The sequence below is a fragment of the Anomalospiza imberbis genome, chromosome 20 (genome assembly GCF_031753505.1).
Source record: "Anomalospiza imberbis isolate Cuckoo-Finch-1a 21T00152 chromosome 20, ASM3175350v1, whole genome shotgun sequence".
In the NCBI taxonomy this organism is placed as follows: Eukaryota; Metazoa; Chordata; class Aves; order Passeriformes; family Viduidae; genus Anomalospiza; species Anomalospiza imberbis.
Window position 1 is genome coordinate 8,839,172 of NC_089700.1, and position 23,402 is coordinate 8,862,573.

Genomic DNA, 23,402 nt, shown 5'->3' on the forward strand with positions numbered 1-23,402 from the left:
GAAATGCTTGATTTCTCTCCCAAAGATTCCGTGTCCACGGGCTCCGTGTTCGGGCGCAGCACCACTCTGAACATGCAAACGTCTCAGCTGAACACGCCCCAGGACACGTCCTGCACTCACATCCTGGTGTTCCCCACCTCTGCCTCTGTGCAAGTGGCATCATCCACTTACACCACTGAGAACCTGGATCTGGCCTTTAACACAAACAATGGTTTGTACTTTGGACTTGTTCTCACCTTCTAAAAACCCCTCGTCACTCTGTGCCCTATCCTAAGAATAAACTGTTCGTTCTAAGGAACCATTTCCATTTCTATGGAATGGAAATATTTCTTTGTTTCTGAATGTATTGTCATATCCCACACATAGTGAAATGGTAGGAATTCACTGGTCTTGTTTTTTTTTTTTCAAGATGGAGCAGATGGAATGGGAATCTTTGACTTGTTAGACACTGGAGATGATCTTGATCCTGATATTATAAATATTCTTCCTGCATCTCCTGGTGGATCCCCTGTGCATTCTCCAGGGTCCCACTACCCCCATGGAGGTGATATGGGCAAGGTAACTATTGGAGTGAATACAGTTTTGTGTGTGTGTTTTGTCTGGTTTTTTCTTCATCTGTTAACTTCCTTTTGTGGAATGAAGGATTTTAGATCACCTGGATATTGGATTGTCATGTCATGCTTGGATATTTCAAAATGTTTTGTGTTTCAGAAGCTACAGATAATTTCTATTACATTTGTGCTCTCCTAATCCAAAACCTTTGCCTGTTGTGTTCCAGGGTCAAGGCACAGATCGATTGCTTTCCACAGAATCTCACGATGAAGTAACAAATATACTGCAGCAGCCACTGGCCCTTGGATATTTTGTGTCAACTGCCAAAGCAGGTCCATTGCCTGACTGGTTTTGGTCAGCGTGTCCTCAAGCACAAAATCAGTGTCCCTTGTTTCTTAAGGTACTGTCCTGGCAGAGACTTGTGCAGCCTGAGCGATCTGGGGGTGAAAACCGTTCTGAGTAAACCAAAGTCAGTGCATGTCTCTGGGGATAGCTCTGCTTTTGCTTCAGGAGAGGCCAGGTGTATTCAGTTTTTGAGATTTGGCTGTTCAGAAGGTTCTGCCTTGCTCATGGTTTCTTCCTGGTAGTCCGGACTCTTTTTTTTTTCTTTTTTTTTTTCTTCCTGGCTTTATGCTCCAGGATTTTGTTGAGTTCCTGGACAGAGCTGTGGCTAAGGCTGGACTCCTGTGGGGACTGGTGGTAGAGAGGGAGGTACATAAGTGCAGTATAGTAACTCAGTTGCCCTGGGCAAAATAAGGAATAAATGAATCTCTTTCTGTATTGCACAAAGCATAAAAGTTGTTTTTTCCGTGTTGTCTTTGCGTTGTATCATCTGTCTGGGTGTTGTCTGAGCCCCTTATCTCCTTATGGCACAATCAAGACACACTTAGCACATTTAGGTCCATACACTGATATACAGAGAAACTTTCTGTATTAACAAATCAGCATCTCTAATACTGTGCTTTGTTTTCTAATGATCCAGATATATCTTCTGCAGCCTTGTTTGTGTCTGGATTAGCAGTTCCTCTTGGCCTAAGCTCAGCTGTGGCTTTGGTATAGGATATTATTTTGAAGAGAGGATTTATTATTTACGATAAGCAGCTCTATATATGAAATATAAATAGACCAGGCCTACAGAAAGCAACTGAACTTTCAAGTCTGTGTGCTATTAGACATCTTGGGCCACTTGAGTTGATTTTTAAATAATCACTTAAGGTAGAAAAGGGATTAAAAAAACCCCATATATATATTTCACTACTGGCACTGTGCTTTTAGCAGAGATCTGTGTGAGAGAATATAAATATTCTGAGAATTCCTGAACTTGCTGATGGCCTAAGGATAAGATTTGTTTTTTGGCTTGTGTGTCAGACAGAGAAGGTGACTGCAAGCTACAACAATATGGGGAAAGGAAATATGGTGCAGTTGATCAGGCAGTAACTTCTGGCTTCCTTCTTCCTTCCTCAGGCCTCTTTGCACCTCCACGTGCCTTCAGTGCAATCAGACGAGCTACTCCACAGTAAACACTCCCATCCACTTGATTCTAATCAAACTTCTGATGTGCTCAGGTATTTATCATCGATCACTAGCAAAAATATTGTGCATTTAATTTTTAATGCTTCTTCAGTGAAGCTGCATGTTTGTTTTCCCTGCTGCTAGTTTTTTCCTTTGTGCAGCTGATATCCTTCGTGCCGATAAATTGCTGTGATTTAAGTGATTGCCACAGAACAGTGGAATAAAAACCAAACCTCTCTAAGCCCTTCTTGAACTAAACAGTCTTTGAAAATGTTTGAAAAACAACGAATTCCTCAAACTAGAAGAGAGTTTGAGCCTAGCAGAAAAGACAGAAATAGTTAAGCCAGAATATTGCACAGCAATCTTGTGGAAAATCTGAAGTGCTGAAGAGCAGGAGCCCAGACCTATGTAAACATGGGATGCTAATTGAGGAAACATCTGATTATTTTTCCTTTTCTGTTTTTTTTTTTTTTTTAATGTGAACCTCTTGGCATGAGTCAAGAATAGGCAATTACAATGACAATTTTCCACCAAAAGCAAGTTTAGCTCTGAACTGCTGTAATAATTTGGAAGACATGTTATTTCTGAATGTTGGCAAACCTGTTTTATGTTTCTGATGCCAAAGGAGCTGGATTATAGTAAATTAGGGCTGTAAAATCCTGGTGAGAAAATGTGTTGGCCTGACAGAAGGCTGTTTGTTTTTCAGGTTTGTTCTGGAACAGTACAATGCACTCTCCTGGCTAACCTGTGATCCTGCAACCCAGGACAGACGGTCATGTCTCCCAGTTCATTTTGTGGTGCTGAATCAGTTGTATAACTTTATCATGAATATGCTGTGATCTTCATCTGAATTTTGCAAGACAAAAATGAGGAAAAGGGATATTTCACTGCAGGACTAAGTTATAATTCTTCTCAGTGCAAGTTGTTTGTGATGGGGTATGAATCTTGTTACTTCCAGCAAATATTGTTCTGACTTGTGAGAGGGGCACCCATCGCCCTGCTGTCTTTGAGTCACTGACTATGGGGGACGCTTCAGAATGATGATCAGAAAGTGTATTATAACGTTTTTAGTAGCAAAATTAACCATTTTTCCCCAGCCACAGTATTTGTGAAGAGTAATGAGCCATAGTACCCAGTCATGGTTAATGAATTTTAAAGCATGGAGATGAGAAGAAACATGAGGAACAATTAAGTTTCAACCTATGGCTTCAGAACATCAAGATGTTCTTGTATTGGATTATAGTACTTAGTATTCAAAAATGCCTGCATCTCTTATTTATTGTAAGTTTTTAAATGTATAAATTGTCTTATATTTCTTAACCTCTTTTATAAAAATTTTCCTAGAAGGTTTATACTGCCTTCTTGCTTTAAAGCAATTGGTCTAAAATATATGTAATCGTCTTAATTAAAAGTTGCAGTAGGTTGCTTTTAGAGTATTATTTTTTTGTAAGGGGTGGGTGGGGACAGTAAATTTGTATTGTCTTGATGTACAGTTTAATGGGGATAGAGGGGTTAATGTCCATACCATTGTGTGTGGGGGATTTACAGCTAAGCTGTAGTTGCAGAGTACATGTACAGTAATGAAGTTCACTGTGTTTATATAAATTGAAAAGGTACCGGGTCTTACAGCATTTTATATCACACCTTTACAGAGTAACAATGGCAATATATAAGTGATATTGTAGGTGGTTTAACTTGTAGTGAGAATAACATGAATAAACTCTTCAATTGAAGTTTGTGTTATGGTTCAGGGCTGTGGCTAGATTCTCAGATCCACTTCCAGGACACAAGTTTTAATATCACAAGAACATCTCTTGTGCATTGTTGCTCCCTGGATATTCTTGGCACTGTGCTCACTGCATTGTTTGCTTCCACTTTTGTGATAAAATGCGAATCTGAGGTGGAACACACAGAAAACTCTGACCTTATCCAAAGTCTCCTGCCAGGCTGAAATTTAGCCCAGCTCTAGCCATTTTACAAATGCAAAAATAGTCAATCTTGACTTTAAGATTGGTGTGTGTTTAACTAAAATATGGTGTATATAGATTCTCAGTGAATTCTGGTATTCAGATTTTATTCCACTAGTAAAAAAAAAAAAAAAAAACAGCACGAAACCCTGAACATGTTCCTTTTCCATGTATTTTTGGCACTGTGGTGAAGGTCCCAGGTATCAGCCTTCCCCATATCCCATTTTCAGGCTCTGGCTGGGGCATGTGCCAAGGAGGCTTTGCCCTCCCCAAGGAAGGGACTGACAAACCACAGGGCTTTCCTAAACGTCTCCTTCTATCTACAGTCACCGTTTTTTCTCAGTAGTTTCCTTCCTTTTTTCCTAGCACACGCCAAATGTCTGTGGCTGCTCTAAAATAGCCCCTACGGGTGCTGAAGAGCAGCTGCAGATGCTTTTTCTGGGTTCCTTATCTGACTGCCAGATGAAAAACTGAACTCCTGCAGCGCTCCCGGGAGCCTGCCACGATAACCCAAGTCCTGGGTCTTAATATTGTCTGTCTCGCTGGTTTAAACCTGTAAAGGAGCAAGTTTTAAGATCTATTTGTGCACCTGCTGTTAACCCCTCTACAAGGAAGAATTTGCTTGCATTTACCAAACTTACTGTGCTCATGAAAATCTCGTTTCGTAAATGCAAAAGACCTGCCTGAGGTGATTTTTTTTCTTTTTTCGTATGAACAGTCTTCACTGAATCGTGTACATACAATATTAGCAACTTTTTTGGTTTTGTATAAAGGAGTTGTACAATTGGTGATGAGAATTTTCAGTCATTTCTTCAGAACAACATGAGTGCAATCAGAAGTTAGCATATTTTGATAAATAGAGTTAAAAACTGGGTCTGTCCATGACTTTATCTCGGTAATGCACCGCAGATTAAACGGCACATTACTGTCTTACAGAAGGTTTTTCTCATTTGGTTGGCATTTTTGAAGTGGAAAAGTGCTCCTAAAACTGGAATTTTCAAAGTGTATGTCCTTTTTTTTTTGAGCTTTGTCGCTAAGTGGTCATTTCTAACCCTGGCTCAGTTAACCAAGTTCCAAGGGCTGGGTTTTGGTGTGGCTTTGTTTTGTGTTCAATCTGACTTGTATTCCTAAAGGTAAGTGAATCAGCTGCCTGAACGTTGGTGTAACTGTATTCCGTTACCTGGACCAGCCTTCCCTGTGAAACTCCTACTGTGAAAGCTGCCAGTTTCCCACTCCTCCCCCCAATCAAATGCAATTAAAGTAAATTATAATATTATAACCACTATAAAAAAAACTAGAAGGGCCATTTCTGGAGTGATAGTCACAGCTGGCAATGTACATATCAAACCTGCCAGCACCACGGAGCCAACTATTATATTGGGCATACTTTTTTTGTTACCTACTTTCATTTAACTATTTTAAGTGCACATAATAGGTGGCTTATAAATAAAATTGTCAGAATCCAATAAATCGAGGTTGTTTAGCAAGTACAAGCTTAAGTAGTTGAAAATTTCAGCTACAGATTTCCAAAACGGCCCTGCAAGAAAATGTTGTTCGTGTCAGTGCTTTAAGTAGCTGTGGAGGTTTATCTCTTCCAATGAAAGAAGCTGAGATCCTTCCATTCCAATTAAAAAATACATATTTTAACCCAGATATTACTGCATTTAAGCCTTTTAGTCACATTTGACTCACTACTATTTGAATTAGGTTTCTGAAAACCATGTTGCTGAGACCAGCAAGGCCACCAGCTGTACTTGTAACAACCCTCACATTTTAAAAGTAGCTGTAACATTTAGATATTTCTAACATTCTCTAAAATAATTAAGGATAAATGGATTTATATTTAAATCCTCAGCTATGTTCTTACTTAGCTGTCAGTTATGGCGCAGATTATTGTATTTCTATATTTACCTCTGATGGTAATTTTAACTTTGTGTGTTGCTATGAAGACTTGCCGATGTCTTTAATCAAGCACTATTTGTTAATACTGTAATATCAAAATATTATGTTGCGTTATTTTAAAGCTTTCAAGAATAAGAGTAAAACGTTTTAAAAAAATGCTATTGCACCATATAATTTGCTGCACAACAGTACGGCACCACATATCAGTCTGTTGGGATAGTAATGCTGCATCAACCTTGTTTTCGTCTGGGTTTCGTTGGAGAATTCATTAATGGGGTGACATTGTACAACATTACTGTCTCGCAACCTCCAGCTGGGAAGGTGGTTCTGTTTGTTTTATTATTTAGTTCCATTTTTTTTTGAAGTAAAGGGCCCAGGACTATGCTTTGTTCTTAAAAGGTTTTTTTACTATTATTTGTGGGTGTACTTTTTATTTTCAGTGGAGTAAAGCTTAATTTACAGTAAAACTGGATTTGGGACCTACCACAATCCTCAGGGTCACTTTTTCAGGATGCTACTCGTCGAGCTTTAGGTTTTTCCGAGTCAACTGGACGCGAGGCCCTTGCCGAGCGCTGCCTTGGGCCGCGGCAGCCCGTGGCCTTGTGAGTGGACATGGCGCCCCTCGGGCACGGCCGGACGCACCGCGGAGCCGCTCCCGCGCCGCGATGGCACGGCTGGACACACCGCCGAGCCGCTCCGACGCCCCGCCGGCACGGCCGGACACGCGGGGAATCCCAACGCCGCAGCTGGACGCGCCGAGGAGCTGATCCCACACCTCGGACAGGTCCGGGAGCTGCTCCAACGCCGCTCCGGCATGGCTGGACAGGTCAGGGAGCTGCTCCCACACCCCTCGGGCACGGCTGCATGTGCCGGGGAGCCTCGCACAGCCGCCGCCACGTGCCCTCGGCCGAGCGCGTTGATCGTGACAAAACGCAGAAACAAAAAGCGATTCAAGGAACAAAAAACACTATTTCTGCCGAATGCCATAAACACTGAGTTGTACAGATTGTGATCGAGGAAATGAAGAAGGAAACAAAAAAAAAAAAAAAAAAAAAAAAGGTTTATACTTTTTAAAAAAAAAAAAAAATTCAAACGGAATAAATTATTCATGAAGCCTTGATTGTGACGTGGGTTTTTTGAGGGGGCGGGGAGGGCGGTGCCCCTCAGCCTTTCCCGCCCCTCCCGCCGTGACGTCACTTCCCGCTTCCCCCGGTAGTGGCGGCGGGTGGGCGCGGGGGCCGTGAGGGAGCCGCCGCTGCCGCCATGTCCGAGTGCTCGGCGCTGCAGTTCGTCAGCCCCTACGCCTTCGAGGCGATGCAGAAGGTGGACGTGGTGCGCCTGGCCGCGCTGAGCGACCCCGAGCTGCGGCTGCTGCTGCCCTGCCTCGTGCGCATGGCGCTGTGCGCGCCCGCCGACCAGAGCCAGAGCTGGGCGCAGGACAAGAAGCTGATCCTGCGGCTGCTCTCGGGGGTCGAGGCGGTCAATTCCATCGTGGCGCTGCTGTCCGTGGACTTCCACGCGCTGGAGCAGGACGCCAGCAAGGAGCAGCAGCTCCGGTAACGCGGAGAGCGGGGATGTGTGGCGGAAGCGCTGTGTGGCTCTTCCAGCTGTTCCAGCTGTTGCAGCTTTTTAAACGCCGGGCGGACCCGGACACTCGTGTCCCTCGGTACTCTCCTGGGAAAGCCCTGGGGTTTAGCTGTGTGTCCTGGGAGCGGTTCCCCGCCTTGCTCGGCGGAGGGTGTGGGACGCGCTGCGGGAGCTGCCCCGGCAGGGAAGGGCTGGGGTGGCTCTGGGATGAAGGGACAGCTCAGGTGGATGCGCTTTCCTGGCTCCTTGTGCTGCTGGGGAGTCGGAAGCACTTGAAGTTTTGATAATGTACTGAATTCGCTTTCTTGTATTCCAGTTACAGCAGTCTTTAAAGGATAGAACAGATCCCTAGGGCGCTGCTGCCTGCCTTCAGCTGGAAACATTTCTGTCTTGCAGAAGCGTTTAATGCTTGTTCTGAATTGTGTGCCAGGCACAAGCTGGGAGGTGGCAGCGGAGAAAGCATCTTGGTGTCACAGCTGCAGCACGGGCTGACGCTGGAATTTGAGCACAGTGACTCTCCTCGGCGGCTCCGGCTGGTGCTGAGCGAGTTGCTGGCCATTATGAACAAGGTGAACTTCCCACAGGTGGATATTTGTGAGTTTTAGGTTGCGCTCTGAACTGGTTGTGTTCCTCATGCTGCTGGTGGTGTGAGCACTCTTCTCCGGTCCTTACCTGCTTTATCAAGATTCAAAGTCTCAGTCTGATTAAACAGTGGCTTGTGCTTAAACTCTTTGTGACTTCCTAAAGGAGGTCTTTGCTGATGTTACAGAGACTCTATAATACGCTGTACTCAAACATAATGTGATTTGGTGATCTGTCAGTGCAGAAATAATTTGGAAATTATGACTTTGCTCCATTCCATTCTTTGCTCCTACTGCAGTGTGGTATTAGCCGTCACATTTCTCTTCCCCCACTTCCTTCCTCACCAAACATTTTATTTTCCTTGTGTAAACTTAGAATGTCAGTGGGCTGTTTTTCTTTCTTCTGAAGAGAAGCAATGATACCATGTTGCATCCATCTGTGTTGAAGTATTTCCAGTAGTAAATATTTCTTATTCTTCAAACTTTTCCTGCTTGTTCTGTGTTGATAGCTTTATGTTTTTGGCAGTTTTTAATCTTTTAAACATACTGAATTTAAAACAGATTTAGGCAAATTGCTTCATGGAACCTGTTCACTGATGATAAATGTTGTCTTGCAGGTGTCAGAATCAAATGGTGAGTTTTTCCTCAAATCTTCTGAGCTCTTCGAGAGTCCTGTTTACCTGGAGGAGGCAGCAGATGTTCTGTGCATTTTGCAAGCAGGTGTGTTTCTGTCTTTATGGTGTTTTCTGACCTCTCACAAACGTAACAGAGCAACTTTGGGAGCTGTGGTGGCAGGTGTAAGGTTAATCTAAACTGTGCAGTTCTTGGAAGCAGGGTTTTTGTTTCCCAGTGAAACATTGTGACTTTTAACACCCTCTTTCCATCCAGAGCTGCCATCACTGTTGCCAATAGTGGATGTGGCTGAAGCTCTGCTGCACGTTAAGAATGGAGCCTGGTTCCTTTGCCTGCTGGTGGCCAATGTCCCTGACAGCTTCAACGAGGGTGAGTTACAGCTTCTTCTCCAGCTTTTGGAAGGATTTCTACCAGTGTGGTTAATTCTGGGCTAAACCACGAGTTGTGCAGGTTTGAACTGCTGGATGCTGCCACCTGAGCATGTTGATTGCCATTTTTTGCAGCCTGATTGCAGGCCAGGCTCACTGTGTGTGTCACAGCTTTTCCTCTGCAGGGCACTGTTACAAAGGCCGATTGGGCAGGGAGTGGCGGGGGCTCAGGACCTCCTCTATCCCTGCTAGCAGTTCTTGTCCCTTCCACTGAGCCATCTGATGAGGTGATAATTTGAGTTGGGAAGGGCGGATTTCCTGAGAGCTGCTGTTGGGTCTTTAGTGTGCAGAGGTTTGATTAAGAACGGTGAGCGGCAGGACGAGGAGAGCGTCGGAGGCCGGCGCAGGACCGAAGCTCTTCGGCACCTGTGCAAGATGAACCCTTCCCAAGCCCTGAGGGTCCGGGGCATGGTGGTGAGTCTGTCCTGAGAATCAAAATTAACAACATTCCTTGAGCTTCAAACCCGACAAAGATGACTGAGCCTGAGTGTTTTATCAAGGTGGAGGAGTGTCACCTGCCAGGTCTTGGTGTGGCTTTGACCTTGGATCACACCAAGAACGAATCCTCAGATGATGGAGTGAGTGACCTGGTGTGTTTTGTGAGTGGTTTGCTGCTTGGAACAAATGCAAAGGTTCGGACGTGGTTTGGAACTTTCATCCGAAATGGACAACAGGTAAGAAAATCTTAGAGTATTCTGCTTGTAAAGAAATGTTTTTGTAGCTTGATGTAACTCTTTTGGACACGTGCTGCAGATTTGTCTGACTGCACATAAATCCTGTTGCACGTCTTGGAGAAATCTTTATAAGGCAACCTCCTCTTATGGGGCTCTCTATGAGTAATGTCCCTGAAGGCAGCAGCTATTTGGTTGTTCCCCTGAGAGGTTTTTAGACATGGAAACCAGGGAATTGTATGTTTGTAATACTTGCTTGATAAAAATGTTCATTCTCAGTGTTCACAGTGGGAAGATGCTCAGGTGACATAGTTAAAGCTTGGAACTGAAAACTGTGTTTAAAAAAAATAACCCTCTTCCTTTGACTATGGAAACTTATATAATACATTGTTTGTTGGGCTGAATTTGACATTGTTCTCATCTCTTAACCTCTTACACAGAGAAAAAGAGATAACATCAGCTCTGTGCTGTGGCAGATGAGGAGGCAGCTGCTGCTGGAGCTCATGGGGATCCTGCCCACGGTGCGCAGCACCCACATTGTGGAGGAGGCCGATGCTGACACGGAGCCCAACGTGTCCGTGTACTCGGGGCTGAAGGAGGAGCATGTGGTGAAGGCCAGCGCCTTGCTGCGGCTCTACTGTGCTCTCATGGGCATTGCTGGCCTCAAGTAAGGAGCCTGCTCGTGCTCTGGGGTTTTGTTCATGGCTGTCCATTTCAGCAGAGGGTGAGGGCTTTGGGCACTTCTGCCGTAATGCCACTGTGTCCTCAAAACTTGTGGCAGGACTCACCAATTTCAGTCCTCTGTTGCTGTAAAATCACTTCTGCAGACTTGTTCAGAGAACTCCAAACCCACGTGGCTGGAGCAGTGTGTAGAGTTATCAGCTGTTTTCACTTCTAGCAACATACATTGTATGGATTTTGAATTTGTATTCCTTTCACTTTTTAGAAATGACTTTTTTAGACTTTTTAATGTAGCATCTTTATGCATTGTTAGTTTTAATTTAAGTAGCTTGTACCGATAGGCAGCATTATATCCTGGGGAAGTTTTCTCACTGTTGTCTCTTAACAGAGATTTTTATCTCTGTTAAGTTCAGAGCAAATTACTACCTTGACAGATTGAATAACAGGGAAAATTCAATCTTTAACCATTGTGAGAGACTGGAAATCTCTTCCCTGTTAAATCCCCAGCTTTGTTTTGTTCTCTGTCCTGCTCAGGCCCACGGATGAGGAAGCTGAGCAGCTCCTGCAGCTGATGACGAGCCGCCCTCCTGCAACCCCGGCTGGTGTGCGCTTCGTGTCCCTGTCCTTCTGCATGCTCCTGGCCTTCTCCACTCTGGTCAGGTACTCTCAAGACGGGGAGCTTTGGAAGATCTGACTGGTTTAGCACCATTAAGGCAATGCCCTTCCCAGAGCTGCATGGTTTTTTCCCTCCTGATGCTTTATAAAATCTCCATACGTTGATGGAAGGGATTTGTCTCAGTCTGTGGGGAGTGAAAGGATATTTCACTCTTGTTTTATACCAAGTCTGTTGAGAGGTGAGCATTAGCATGAGCTTAGTGTGAGTGGTTTTTTGAAGACTGAAGTAGGCTTGGCTTGCTCACTTTTCCATGGAACAAGTTCATGGCTAAGTTCCTTAGAGAGAAGCAGTGCAGATAATTCAGGGGTGTAGCTTTCTGTTGGGTGCATTCCAAAAAGGAAGTTGGACTGGCCTTTGTGCCAAATATCACTTCTTATCAGCACTTGGATGCTGAAGTGACAAAAAGTCTCCTGGTGTAAGATTCCTCAGATAGTGGCTTTTCTGCAAGCGATAGTAAAACTAGCACTAGTTTTCTGGGAAAGGGGTCTGTTATGGGTTTTCTTTGTGCAGCACCCCAGAACAGGAGCAACTCATGGTGATGTGGCTCAGTTGGATGATAAAGGAAGAAGCCTACTTTGAAAGGTGAGAGCACTCTGGATTTCTTTTAGTGATTCCAGTAATCTCACATTTATTTACGTCCTATTTACTTATGTCCTGTATTTCTTCCTCTTTGTTATCATCAGCATTTCTGGTGTGTCTGCTTCCTTTGGAGAGATGCTCCTCTTGGTAGCCATGTATTTCCACAGCAACCAGCTCAGTGCCATCATTGATTTGGTCTGCTCCACCTTGGGGATGAAGGTAAATCCTAAACTATTTCTAGCCTGTACAGTTTTCTGTTAAAATCAGATTTTTTTTTCACTGGGTTTTGGTACTTTGATATTTACTTTACTTTTGATATAAAGAATTTTGGTTTTGCTAATATACCTAAAGTATAAATATAAGCTGAAATGTGAGTACTAATTAATCTGGAAGAGCACTGAAATGTGCATAGCTCTTGATACAGAGGAATGTGGTGATAAAAGAATCTTCAGAAAGTGATACCCTGTTGAAATCCTTATTTCCAAGAAATGAGCTTTTTAGAAGACTAACTGAAGTGTTTTCCAAATCCCAATTGAGCTGCAAAGTTTTTATTTAAAATAGTTAAAAGAAATATTTATACATGTAAAAATTGATTTTAGTGAATTACTGAAGGAGATTTGCCAACAATTCACTGTTGTGAAACAGTGTCTCACCAGATGTAAAAGCTGGGAAGGGAGTTTTTAGGACAATGAAGACATGGGGTGATTAACTTGTGACATTGGAAAATATTTCTGTTTGACATCTGATACAGATCTGAATTGAGTGGGAAACCAGGAAAACAGACAAAATTTAAAAGGCTAAAAGCTAACAGTTTATAAAATAAACTTGCAGTCCTTAGTTATAAGAAAGATAGAACTTGCAATTCTAAGTACGTTCTTCTGAATTTCAGATTGTTATTAAGCCCAGCTCACTGAGCAGAATGAAGACAATCTTCACACAGGAGATTTTCACTGAACAGGTATTTTCAACCTCGGGATTTTTTTCCCCCTTTTGCCCTTTCCTTTCCCTTTGGGGCATTCCCCAAAAATAAGGAGATGCCAGTCAGGGCTGTGACTGTGTGAATTTGTCACACTTGTGCCTTGCGCTAAGTGGTTTTTCTGTTCATTGTCTCTTCCCTTCAGGTGGTTACAGCCCACGCTGTCCGTGTGCCTGTGACAGGCAACCTCAGTGCCAACATCACTGGCTTTTTACCTATTCACTGCATTTACCAGCTCCTAAAGAGCCGTTCCTTCACCAAGCACAAAGTATCCATTAAGGTACCACCTTTGTTTTGTTTCTGTTCATAATTTTGAATGCTGATGAGGTGTTGCAGGCTGGTTGACTTACAGGAGCAGAATTCTTGATGAATCTTGTACCTTCCTACCATGTAATTTAAGAATGAATTGTGTTTTAAATTCAGATGCCCATTTTTAGCTCTGCAATCCAGAGACCACTGCTTAATGAAGTTAAAAATGTTAAGTCTCTCTCCCCCATCTGTGCTTAATAGTAGTCAGAATGATTTTCCAGCCAGGACAAGTTCTATTTGTGATTCAGGTCCAGGATATGGAGTTTATGACCAGTTCAGAAGTGGTGTTGCACTTCCCAAAGTCAAAGCCTCTGCTCGTGTCACGGGCTGTTCTCTTGTAGGACTGGATCTATCGGCAGCTCTGTGAAACCACCACGCCGCTGCACCCCCAGCTGCTGCCCCTCATTGATGTCTACATTAACTCCATCCTCACTCCTGCATCTAAATCCAACCCAGAGGCCACCAACCAGCCTGTCACAGAGCAGGAGATCCTGAATGTTTTCCAAGGACTCTCTGGGGTAATCATCTGGTTTGGATCTTTCTTGTACTTTATGGGGACGTGGTTCAGGATTTTGTATTTGTGTTAAGTTGCTTCACTTTTTGCTTTCACTGCCTGTAAACTCCCTCCTGCTACGGTGACAGTCATGTGTTTTGAAGTGAATCTTGTTATCAGATATTCCTCATATTTGTGGGTAAATCCAAACTTTTCTTCCCAAGAATCAGGAATGTAGCCTGACCTTTACGTGTGGTTTATGTGCAGGGAGAAAATCCTCGTTCCACCCAGCGCTTCAGCATCACCACACAACTGCTCGTCCTCTACTATGTCCTGTCCTATGAAGAGGCACTGCTGGCCAACACAAAGATTCTAGGTAAATGTGAGAGCATCAGGGGGAAACAGACTGACTGAAATTTAGCTGCAAAGAGGGGAAGAATTCATGCTGCTGTCAAATTCGAGCAGAGCATAGAAAGTTCAGGTGTTTGCAGTAAATAAACACAGTAAATTGCTGTAGAGATTCAGGACGTAAAGTTCCTGCTAGAACTCTCTAGTGGAGTAATTTGTTTTACACGTTAAAAGAGGTCCAAGCTGAGTTACAAGAAATGTTTATGAGCTAGAACTCTCTAGTGGAGTAATTTGTTTTACACGTTAAAAGAGGTCCAAGCTGAGTTACAAGAAATGTTTATGAGCATCTAAGCAATGCAATAACAATTAACAAAGATTTCATAATTATTTGAGATCTTCATTTACTCACGTGCATCATCAAACATGCACATGCTTTTCTTTGAGTTGGTCATATTTAATGATCCCATTTTTACCTTTGAAATGAAGACTTTAAATCAGTTCTAAAAGACTGTTGTGTATTTTATTGATGAAATTAAACTTCGATGAAAATCCAGTGTTTATACCTGGTGTGTGTTTTTACCAGCCCTTTTTAAGGTGCAAAACTTCCAGTATTCTTCAGTCTTTTTTCTTCATGCTAATCAAGGAAGTCTGAAATACTAGAAAATCAATTACAGTTCTTTGATATTTTCTTGATTTTACCTGGATAATATAGAGACAAGTGCTTCACATTTTCCTTATTAATCCAGTTGGGGAAATACCTGGTTTTCGCTGTAATTGCTACGTGTGGTTTCTTGTCCTGTTCTCTTGTAGCTGCAATGCAGAGAAAACCCAAGTCCTACTCTTCAGCATTGATGGATCAGATTCCAATCAAGTACCTCATCCGGCAGGCACAGGGGCTGCAGCAGGAGCTGGGAGGTAAAAACGTGTCTGAAGGTCTAAAGTGCATGAAAAGGAAGGCTGAGTGTTCTCAGCTCAGTGGCTATTGCTTTTTTTCGTAGCTTGTTTTCCTTTTTCTTGCTTTTAAAATCTGTCAGGAGTCGCTACTGAGATTGCAGAGATGTTTGAAGAGTCGCAGTGAAAGTGTGAGGAAAGCAGTTTCTTTTAGAGTAGGTCTTAGTGCAGGTCTTAGTGCAGGAATTACCTGAGAATGTTGAATATTCCAGGCTGAGTTTAGCAGTTACTTTCCAAAGGGTAACTTTTCCTTTCTGTTGGAGTATCAGGCTGTGAACGTGCACCTCACTGAGCTGCTGGCCAGCCATTTAGTTCAGGGGTTGAAATAAAAGGCACAAATGTGTTCAGGTGACAGATGCAGCTGCTCAAATCTGAGCTGTGAATGTCCCTGATGTCCCCAAGGGTTGCATTCTGCCCTGCTGAGGCTCCTGGCCACCAACTACCCCCACCTGTGCATCGTGGACGACTGGATCTGCGAGGAGCAGATCACCGGCACCGACGCCCTGCTCAGGAGGATGCTCCTCACCAACATGGCCAAGAACCACTCTCCCAAACAGCTCCAAGAAGGTAAAGAACTTCATTCCATGTAAATTCTTTCCATATGGATTGGGATATAGTAGATTTGGAAGTGTGTGATTATACTTCATTTGTATAACCAAAATGCTTCAGTGCTTCAAATGTCAGAAGTCTGGTTGTACCAAGATCCCGTTGTTTCTGTTTTACAGCCTTTTCCATGCTGCCTGGAAATCACACCCAGCTGATGCAGATCCTGGAACATTTGACCCTTCTCTCAGCTGGAGAATTGATCCCCTATGCAGAGGTGTTGACCTCAAACATGAACCTTTTGCTGGAAGCTGGAGTTCCTCGGGGAATTCTGCAGGCTGTCAATAAACTCTGGATGGTTCTGAACACTGTCATGCCCAGAAGGTATCAAGGCTCAAAATACTGCTTGGTTTCTTGGTGCACATAGGTGGGAGGCCACTTTTTCTTTTAAAAATAATAACACAATGCCTTTAGCTGCGAGATTGGAGGCTGTGACTGAATAGAATGTGTTGGAGCTGCAGTTTTTTTAGTTTGTTGATATTTTGAACCTTTGCATTTAAAAGGAAGGTGGTTCTTGTTCTCAGGGGAAAAGAAGTCTTCAGTTTAAAACACAGGAGTTTGGTTTTATAGTGTCCATTGTTTGTGCTGAATTACTGACGGAACAGGAATTCACTTGGGTGAGAAAATGCCCTTTTTTATGAAGTGGATACTCTACTGCAGTGAAAGCTGCTGTATGTCCAGGGAGTGTAAGTTAACTGCACCTTGGTTAATTTCAAGAGCTGCAAATGGAGTTTTTGCTACTTGATAGGCCTAGAAAAGTATGACTGAGTGACCAAATGCTTAGAGAACCCCTTTTCTTATACAAATTTTCTATTTAAAAAAATCATAAAAATATTCTTATTTTAGGTTGTGGGTGATGACTGTTAATGCCCTGCAGCCTTCAGCAAAAACAGTGCGCCAGCAGAAATACACCCAGAATGATCTGATGATTGATCCCTTGATTGTACTGAGGTGTGACCAGAGAGTGCACAGGTGAGTGTCTGTGCTGCTGCACAGTGAATGCTTAACACAGAGGTGTCCAACAGGAAACTTCTAAAAGCTTTCAGCACTTAAAAACATCTTTTCAAACTCATCACAGGAGCATCTGTGTTGTTTTAAGCTTGGCCTGAGTACTGTGGAGCTGCTGTTCCAGCATTTCATCCTGTCCAGCTGTGTTTTCAAAACTCTGGGATTTGCACGTGGCTCATCCATTTTGGATTTGGGTGTGTGAATTTGTGGTGAACAGGCTTTGCAGAGTGTTGGAAATGGCTGCTGCCACGTGGTGGTGGGTGAGGTTTAGCTGTGACATCCTTCCAGCTCTTGTGCCTGTGGGTTACTCCATCCTTTTGGGCGACAGTTTTGGCCAGTGGGTGCTGCTGATGGATGTGACAGAGGCAGATTTGCTTCATTTCCCAAGGGAGTCTTTGCAGTACTTGGAAATTGGTTGCTCCAGATGTCAATGATGCCAGAGGAGGAGCTGTGGTGCTACAGCCTTTGAGGGTGCTTTTAGTTTGCTCATGGTACTGAAATGTCTTTGTTTTACTGTGTTCCCATCTCAGGAGTCCTCCTCTGATGGATATCATTTTGCACATGTTGAATGGATATCTTCTTGCTTCCAAAGCTTACCTTAATGCTCACCTGAAGGAAACAGCAGAGCAGGACATTAGGCCATCCCAAAACAATGCAATGGGTCCAGAGGCCCCCGAAGTTACAAGGGAAGAGTTAAAAAATGCCTTGCTTGCTGCTCAGGTAAGAGGGACGAAATGGATATTCCACAGTGTGAGGAACAACAGTGATGAAAGAGAAATGCAGAAACAGGAAATTAAAAAATGAGGCCTTTTAAGTTTTTTTTAAATCAACTTCTTTTACCATGGAAAAGAAAACAGCCTCTGTATTCAGATGGTTAAATATTTTCTTTTTTTTTCTAGTCTGAAGCATTGTCCTGATTTACTGCTTTGATACTGGTTGTTCTGTCAGAACAGACGAGTTCTGCTCACCAGCCCTTTTGCCTTGTTGCTTGTGTGATCCAGAGGCTGTTTCTGTGGTTGGATTTGGAGCAGTAAAACTAAAAATAAATGTGACAGAGCCGTGCCTGATCATCTGAAAGGTGTTTCAGAGAAGCAGCCAGCACTGGAAAGTGGCAGAGGCTGAAGGATGGTTCATTTCTTAGCTTGACATTACGGAAATTCTTGAGTAATCCTGTTCCACAGACATCTCTTCATCCCTCTGTCTGGAATAATGTTACATAGGGAGCTCCTATGATAATATGATTTTTTAGTTAATAGGAAGTTTTATATTTAAATGAGCAGGGTGATGAATACTGTGAATTACATGGCTCTGTGCATATTCTATCTGCTCTGGATGCTTTAAGGGAGCACTGGATGTTTATTTTGAAGCAATATGAGATTCCACTGAATTTACTCTTGTCATCTGTGATTAGGATATTTTGTTAGATTTAGCCTTTTTTTCCTTTGCATCTTGACTGAGATAAAGTGGTGAAGTTTTTTAAATGTTCTAGAGGATTTGTGATTCTTGAGCTGAGTCATTTTCATTCTGTACTTAAAAAAAATCTACAGGTAGAAATCTTAATCCCATGACAGTCTTCCATTTCTTAAATTATCCTTATTTTGTATTTGATTAGTTTGATTTCATTGGGGGTTTTTAAGCATCTTCTGTGGCTTTTCTCCCCAGGACAGTGCTGCTGTGCAGATCCTTCTGGAGATCTGCTTGCCTACAGAAGAGGAGAAGGGCCAGAGCAGCAGTGCCCATGGTTTGCTGAGGGATGTGCAGAGCCCCCAGAGCCCGCGGGGCACTGAGGCCGAGGAGGAGGAGGAGGAGGAGGAGGAGGAGAAGCAGAGTTTGCTGTGCAACCTGCGGGAGGTGCAGTGCCTCATCTGCTGCCTGCTGCACCAGATGTACATTGCTGACCCCAACATCGTCAAACTCGTGCATTTCCAGGTCAGCTCTGCCCTGCCTGAGCTCTCCTCTGGTGTGTCAGGCTGGGAAGGAGCCAAGGGGAGCGGTCAGGGCTGCTGGGTGTTCCTCAGAAATGATAACAGCCCACTTTCCTTCTTCTGTCTCCTCCCACTTGTAGAGCTCACGCTTCCTCCCTGTTTCAGTGCTTGTCTCTTGGTTGTGGTGAGAAGGCAGCACCCAAACTCTGCCTGTTCTTCACCATGAAACCCCTCCTTTGTGCCTCTGCCCTTTTCATTTTGTCCATCTAGGCCGAGGAAAACTGTCCTAATCACCTTGTAATTACTCGTTCCACATCTTTTGTGGGTTACTTTTTTCTGGATGTGTTTTTAGATTAATACTCCCATTATTCAAAACTAATTTGGCTTCAAATGTAAACATCTCCTTATCTTTCCTTTTTGTTTGGGCACAGTTTATCTCTTTAGAGTGGAAGGAGGAAGGTTGGCCCTGCAAAAGCAGCTGAGCACCTTCAAAAAAAAAAACAAACCAGAAGAGGGGGAAGATCAGTAATTTCTAAAATACAAATGTGTTTTTAATGCATATTAAATTGCTCCTTGCCAGATGGCAGACTCTTTACAAGGAGTTAATTTGCCTTGACCTGGAACTGATTAAGTGATAAAAAAGTCATTATGGGGCAGTTGTGAAATGAGCAGATTGGGGCTGATGGTGAAATTTGGAACACAGGAAAGACACAGAAGGAAAAGGTCACTGCAGTCTGCTTTCCTTTGGAGAGTGGAGGGAGACCTTCCATGCAAATAAATCATTGAATATTGATGATAAAGAACTGATCCAGACCCTGGGTTTGTACCCAGTCTGCCTCTTGTTGCCTTGGCATTACAGGCCTGCTGCAAACTCTGGACAAAAGGGAGTTATAAATATATTCGTTTTGAAACAAAGCATTAACACAGGTGTAATTTAAAATCTTAGTTGCAGCAGAATTTTTAAAACACATGTGTGACACACTGACAGCCCTCTTTTCTTAATCCCACAGGGTTATCCATGTGAACTTCTGGCACTGACAGTGGCTGGGATCCCATCCATGCACATCTGTCTGGATTTTATTCCTGAGCTCATTGCCCAGCCTGAACTGGAAAAACAGGTACTGGGCAGTCCCCTGGCCGGGGAATCACTGTGGGTACTAACCCTGATTAAATGCTGGCTGAGGGGGGAGAATAAAACAGCCACTAAAAACATCCTGTTCTAACTTGCCTGGGGATATTCAGGGAATATTTGTAGCACTTTTACATTAATTTAAAGGCCTGGCATTGAAGGCAGCTGGAATTGTTGGGCTAAAGATTCCCTGTTTCTGTATCAAACCGACTTTGTAGTTGCTCTTATTCAATCCTTTCTATTCCTAAGTTACTGCTGATAACTGAGATTAAAACTAGAATGGATCAGGCCTAAATATCTTCTGCAAGGCTTGTGTTGCACATTGTGTGTTGCTTTATTGCTCATCATTAATGTTGAAGCAATAGTGTCTGGGGGACATTTTGAAACTCTTTGATTAATGTTAAATATGTTTAGGTTATTTTTCTTCATGCCAGCAGAAAAATAATCATAATAACTCTTGTTAAGGCTTCAATTGGCTTCCTTCATGGTAAAGCAGGGAATATTTACTTATTGTTAAGTGTGGTGAAGAGCTTTGGATAGAAGTTGTAAACCATCCTGTAACTTCACTGCTTTTCTCTCCTTTGGCAGATCTTTGCCATCCAGTTGCTCTCCTACCTGTGTATCCAGTATGCCCTGCCCAAATCCCTCAGCGTGGCTCGTTTGGCCATCAACGTGATGGGGACCCTGCTCACAGGTACCACCCCAGCCACCCCAAAATCCACTGCTGGGGGAGCCAGGAGGATTTCTCTAGGCTGAATGCAGTTTAGTCTGTCTAATTGACATTGGAAAAGTAACAGTTTTTGATTGGACTTTATAATAATTGATTTTTACTTCTGCCTTTCCTCCTCCTTGGCAGTTCTGACCCAGTCCAAGCGTTACACGTTTTTCATGCCCACCCTGCCCTGCCTGGTGTCCTTCTGCCAAGCCTTTCCTCCCCTCTATGAGGACATCATGTCCCTGCTGATCCAAATTGGACAAGTTTGTGCCTCTGATGTTGCTACACAGACTCGAGACTTCGACCCCATCATCACCCGTGAGTCAAGGACTTAGCGCCCCAAAGGGGTCAGGCACAGGGAAAGGAGGCAGAAATGTGGTGGTGGTGTGATAATTTACTTCATTACTTACTTAATTTACTTAATTATTTACTCAAATGTCGTGGTGTTGTGATAATTTACTTGTGGGGAGTTTTGGAAGGAATTTGAGATGGGACTTTTGAATTGGTTTTGATGATGTGGTTTATTTTTTTTATATGCTTTATATAGGTGGGAAGGGTGAGTTCAGTTTATATCATTATAGTTTGGTTTAGAAGGTCACAAGACCTTTAGTTACAAGATTTTTTAAAGAGTTATTGATTAATCAAATATTTTTGATAAGGATATTTATGTTTTTGACTCAGTCTTTAAGTGTTTCATCTTATGGACTCTTTGTGAAAGCTTCTTTAGCTAATTATGTTATAATACCTAAACTTACAGTACTGCATTTTAAGCTTCTTATTTACTTTTGTAACTACTTTTATTTTTTCTCTATTTTAAACTTTAAAACTGAACTTTCTTTTTACTTAGTTTAACGTGGTTTTGCTGTAAACTATAAATTCATATTCTTCCTTCTAGTATTTAAGTTTGGAAGCTTTTTGTAAAGTTTCAGATCAAATCTTGTGTTTAATTCTTGACTTCAGCTTGCAAGCCTAAAAGTTGTAAGAGTATTTCAGATTCTGAGATGGTGTCTCTGGAAATAACCTGTGGTGAGGCCTGGGATGGTGCAATCTCATATTTGTGTTATGGCTGGAAATAACAATTCTCAATATTTCTTTATTTTGCTTCTCCTGCTGCATTTTCTAGGTCTCCAGCAGCTGAAGGAGAAGCCACACGATTTCTCAGGGCTCTGTAAAGATTCCTCCAGCAAGAGCTGCTCCAGGGACACTGCAAGCCTGGACCCTGATGTTCAGCTGTGCCAGTGTGTGGAAAACACCATCATCGAAATAATTAACATGAGTGTCAGTGGAATTTAGAAAAAGAAAACCTCCAGGGAAGTTGTCCTGTAGCTTTTCCCTCTCTTTATGGTGCCTAAATTTGGAAAAAGCTGTGAAAGTGGACTGAGGAGCTGGAGCAAAGTCCACATTTTTCATTCATTGATTCAGTCAGGGCTGAGAAGAAAATCCCTTCAACAGGATTTTGTGAGAACTTCTGAGGCTGGAGGGATTTTCGGTGATTTTCGGTCTTGCTCAGCTCCTGAAGTGGCACCGCAACACGCCTGAAAGGGTTTTGTAACACTGAAAAGTGAATGTTTATTTTGTTGGGCAAACGGCAAAATGATGGGTGAGAAAAATTGGAGATTGAGGTGTGCTTGAGGTAAATGAGCTGCTGCTCCGGGGCCTTGCAGAGCAAGTTGGAATAAAGTACTCCGAGGAATACTTGAAAAATGGTGTCAAAGACTTGCACCATCACACTGAGTTCTCAGAAAATCAGAAAATTTATTTGTGTGTCAAACCATTGCTCAAAGCTTCAGGTCGTGAAATCAGGAACTTAATTCAAAGGTCAACCAGGCTTCACTGAGAGTTCGAAACTGGTCTAAAAGTTTCTTTAAAAAAAAGAAAAAGTGCTGATAGTAAAAATGAGCCATGTTAAATGGGATTTTTAAAGAATACAGCTCAGATGGTTTTGTGGGTTTTAAATCTTGAGCTGTCATCAGGATAGGACTGGAAGGAGAAATGGATGCTGAGGGTGACTGTGCAGGGGAGCAGGGAAAGGAGGGACGGGTTTCAGCCGTGCCAAAGCAATTCCAAGGCCAAATCCTTTCTGCTCCATCACGGAGTTGGTTGTTCTTTTGTGTACAAGGCTGGAATTCCCACATGGAAATGTGGGAAGCCCCCGTGGGTTTGTGCTCCAGGATTCCTGCGGTAACACCCCCGTCGCCATCTGCCTGCCGAGTGTATTTTTGTCATCTTTATGTAAATTATGTAAATAATCCAAATGTATGTATTTTTTTTTCTCCTCGGTTCCAAGTGTAATTTTATATCCTGTAGTGGTATTTAAATAATAATAAAAAAAAGAAACAACAACAGTATGATGAAGTTCAAAGGGGGTGTTTTGTTTTGCTTTTAAATTTCCAGGTTCATCCCAAATTTCACCTGAGGGAAACACCTGACAAGAACAGGAGCTATGTGTGACAGTAGTGAAAAAACACCGACTTTCCAAAAACTCTTCATTTTTCCATGGTGTTTTCTGTGCAATCTGCTTAAAACGAGGAGAATAATAATAATAATACCCAATAATAATATGCAATACGTAAAAATATTATAAAAATAACAAATATTAAAGTGTTATAAACGCCAATCGCTTGGTTTTTAAAATTTTAAAAGTTTAACAATAATAAAATAGTTATAAAAATAGTAATACAATTAGAGTAATGAAAATTTAGAGTTCGGACAATTACAAGACAATAAAAAGCAAAGAATTACGGACGTCCGGATGCTCTCGGGCACTTAAGTCCGATAAGCATGCCTTGTGAACAAAGGAATAATCTTTAAAAGCAACAGCCTGCTGCATATTCATACATCTCATACATGATGCATAAATTCCTTGCAAATTAAGAACTTTTCTGGTTTTTGTCAACTTCTTCCCCTTAATCCTGGTGGTTCCATACAGACGGAGAGAAGGTGGAAGAATGTTTGTCTTTTCCGATAAGGAGGCAGTAATTCTTTATGGGCCCCATCATTGTCATCTCTGTGTGAAGAGTTTCTTCATTATCTCATCTCTTGCTTGAGCTAGTAAAAAACCCCCCACATACATAGGTTCTATTTTAACTACAAAACTACATTTACCGTACTATTAAAATGTTAATACAGCACTTCTAATCAATATAACATAACACATATAGCATTCAATTTAATAT

At 42.6% G+C, this 23,402-nt stretch overlaps 2 protein-coding genes across 3 annotated transcripts in view; both read left to right on the forward strand.

The window, feature by feature from the left end:
* The window catches only part of MED13 (mediator complex subunit 13), a 53,104-nt gene extending 49,614 nt beyond the window's left edge, over positions 1–3,490 (forward strand). Inside the window, exons 26-30 of the mRNA XM_068210655.1 lie at positions 26–211; positions 410–558; positions 779–952; positions 2,017–2,117; positions 2,771–3,490. Coding sequence (XP_068066756.1) covers positions 26–211; positions 410–558; positions 779–952; positions 2,017–2,117; positions 2,771–2,903 — 743 coding nt within the window. The 3' untranslated portion in view covers positions 2,904–3,490. The remainder of the gene's footprint in view (positions 1–25; positions 212–409; positions 559–778; positions 953–2,016; positions 2,118–2,770) is intronic.
* A 3,640-nt stretch (positions 3,491–7,130) lies between these two features.
* INTS2 (integrator complex subunit 2) lies at positions 7,131–22,570 on the forward strand. 2 transcript variants are annotated; one of them, XM_068210657.1, is made up of 24 exons: positions 7,131–7,489; positions 7,951–8,089; positions 8,719–8,821; positions 8,990–9,103; positions 9,446–9,576; positions 9,663–9,836; positions 10,310–10,500; positions 11,049–11,174; positions 11,701–11,772; positions 11,874–11,988; positions 12,659–12,727; positions 12,891–13,025; positions 13,396–13,572; positions 13,815–13,923; positions 14,706–14,810; positions 15,249–15,413; positions 15,572–15,773; positions 16,296–16,421; positions 16,988–17,177; positions 18,120–18,386; positions 19,393–19,500; positions 20,100–20,205; positions 20,368–20,544; positions 21,350–22,570. In XM_068210657.1, exons 1-24 carry the CDS (start codon positions 7,197–7,199, stop codon positions 21,517–21,519), a joined length of 3,564 nt encoding a protein of 1,187 aa, XP_068066758.1. In that variant the 5' UTR covers positions 7,131–7,196; the 3' UTR covers positions 21,520–22,570. The 2 variants fall into 2 exon arrangements, with proteins under 2 accessions (XP_068066758.1, XP_068066757.1); XM_068210656.1 differs by having other exon boundaries at positions 10,274–10,500; positions 21,350–22,569.
* Positions 22,571–23,402: the final 832 nt, after the last annotated feature.

Bases quoted from the DNA above. Each gene is read 5' to 3' on its own strand.
- INTS2 (XM_068210656.1), top strand. From the start codon at position 7,197: ATGTCCGAGTGCTCGGCGCTGCAGTTCGTCAGCCCCTACGCCTTCGAG. The intron at 15,774-16,295 runs GTATCAAGGCTC...TTCTTATTTTAG, and splicing joins AACACTGTCATGCCCAGAAG to GTTGTGGGTGATGACTGTTA. The intron at 17,178-18,119 runs GTAAGAGGGACG...TTTTCTCCCCAG, and splicing joins ATGCCTTGCTTGCTGCTCAG to GACAGTGCTGCTGTGCAGAT.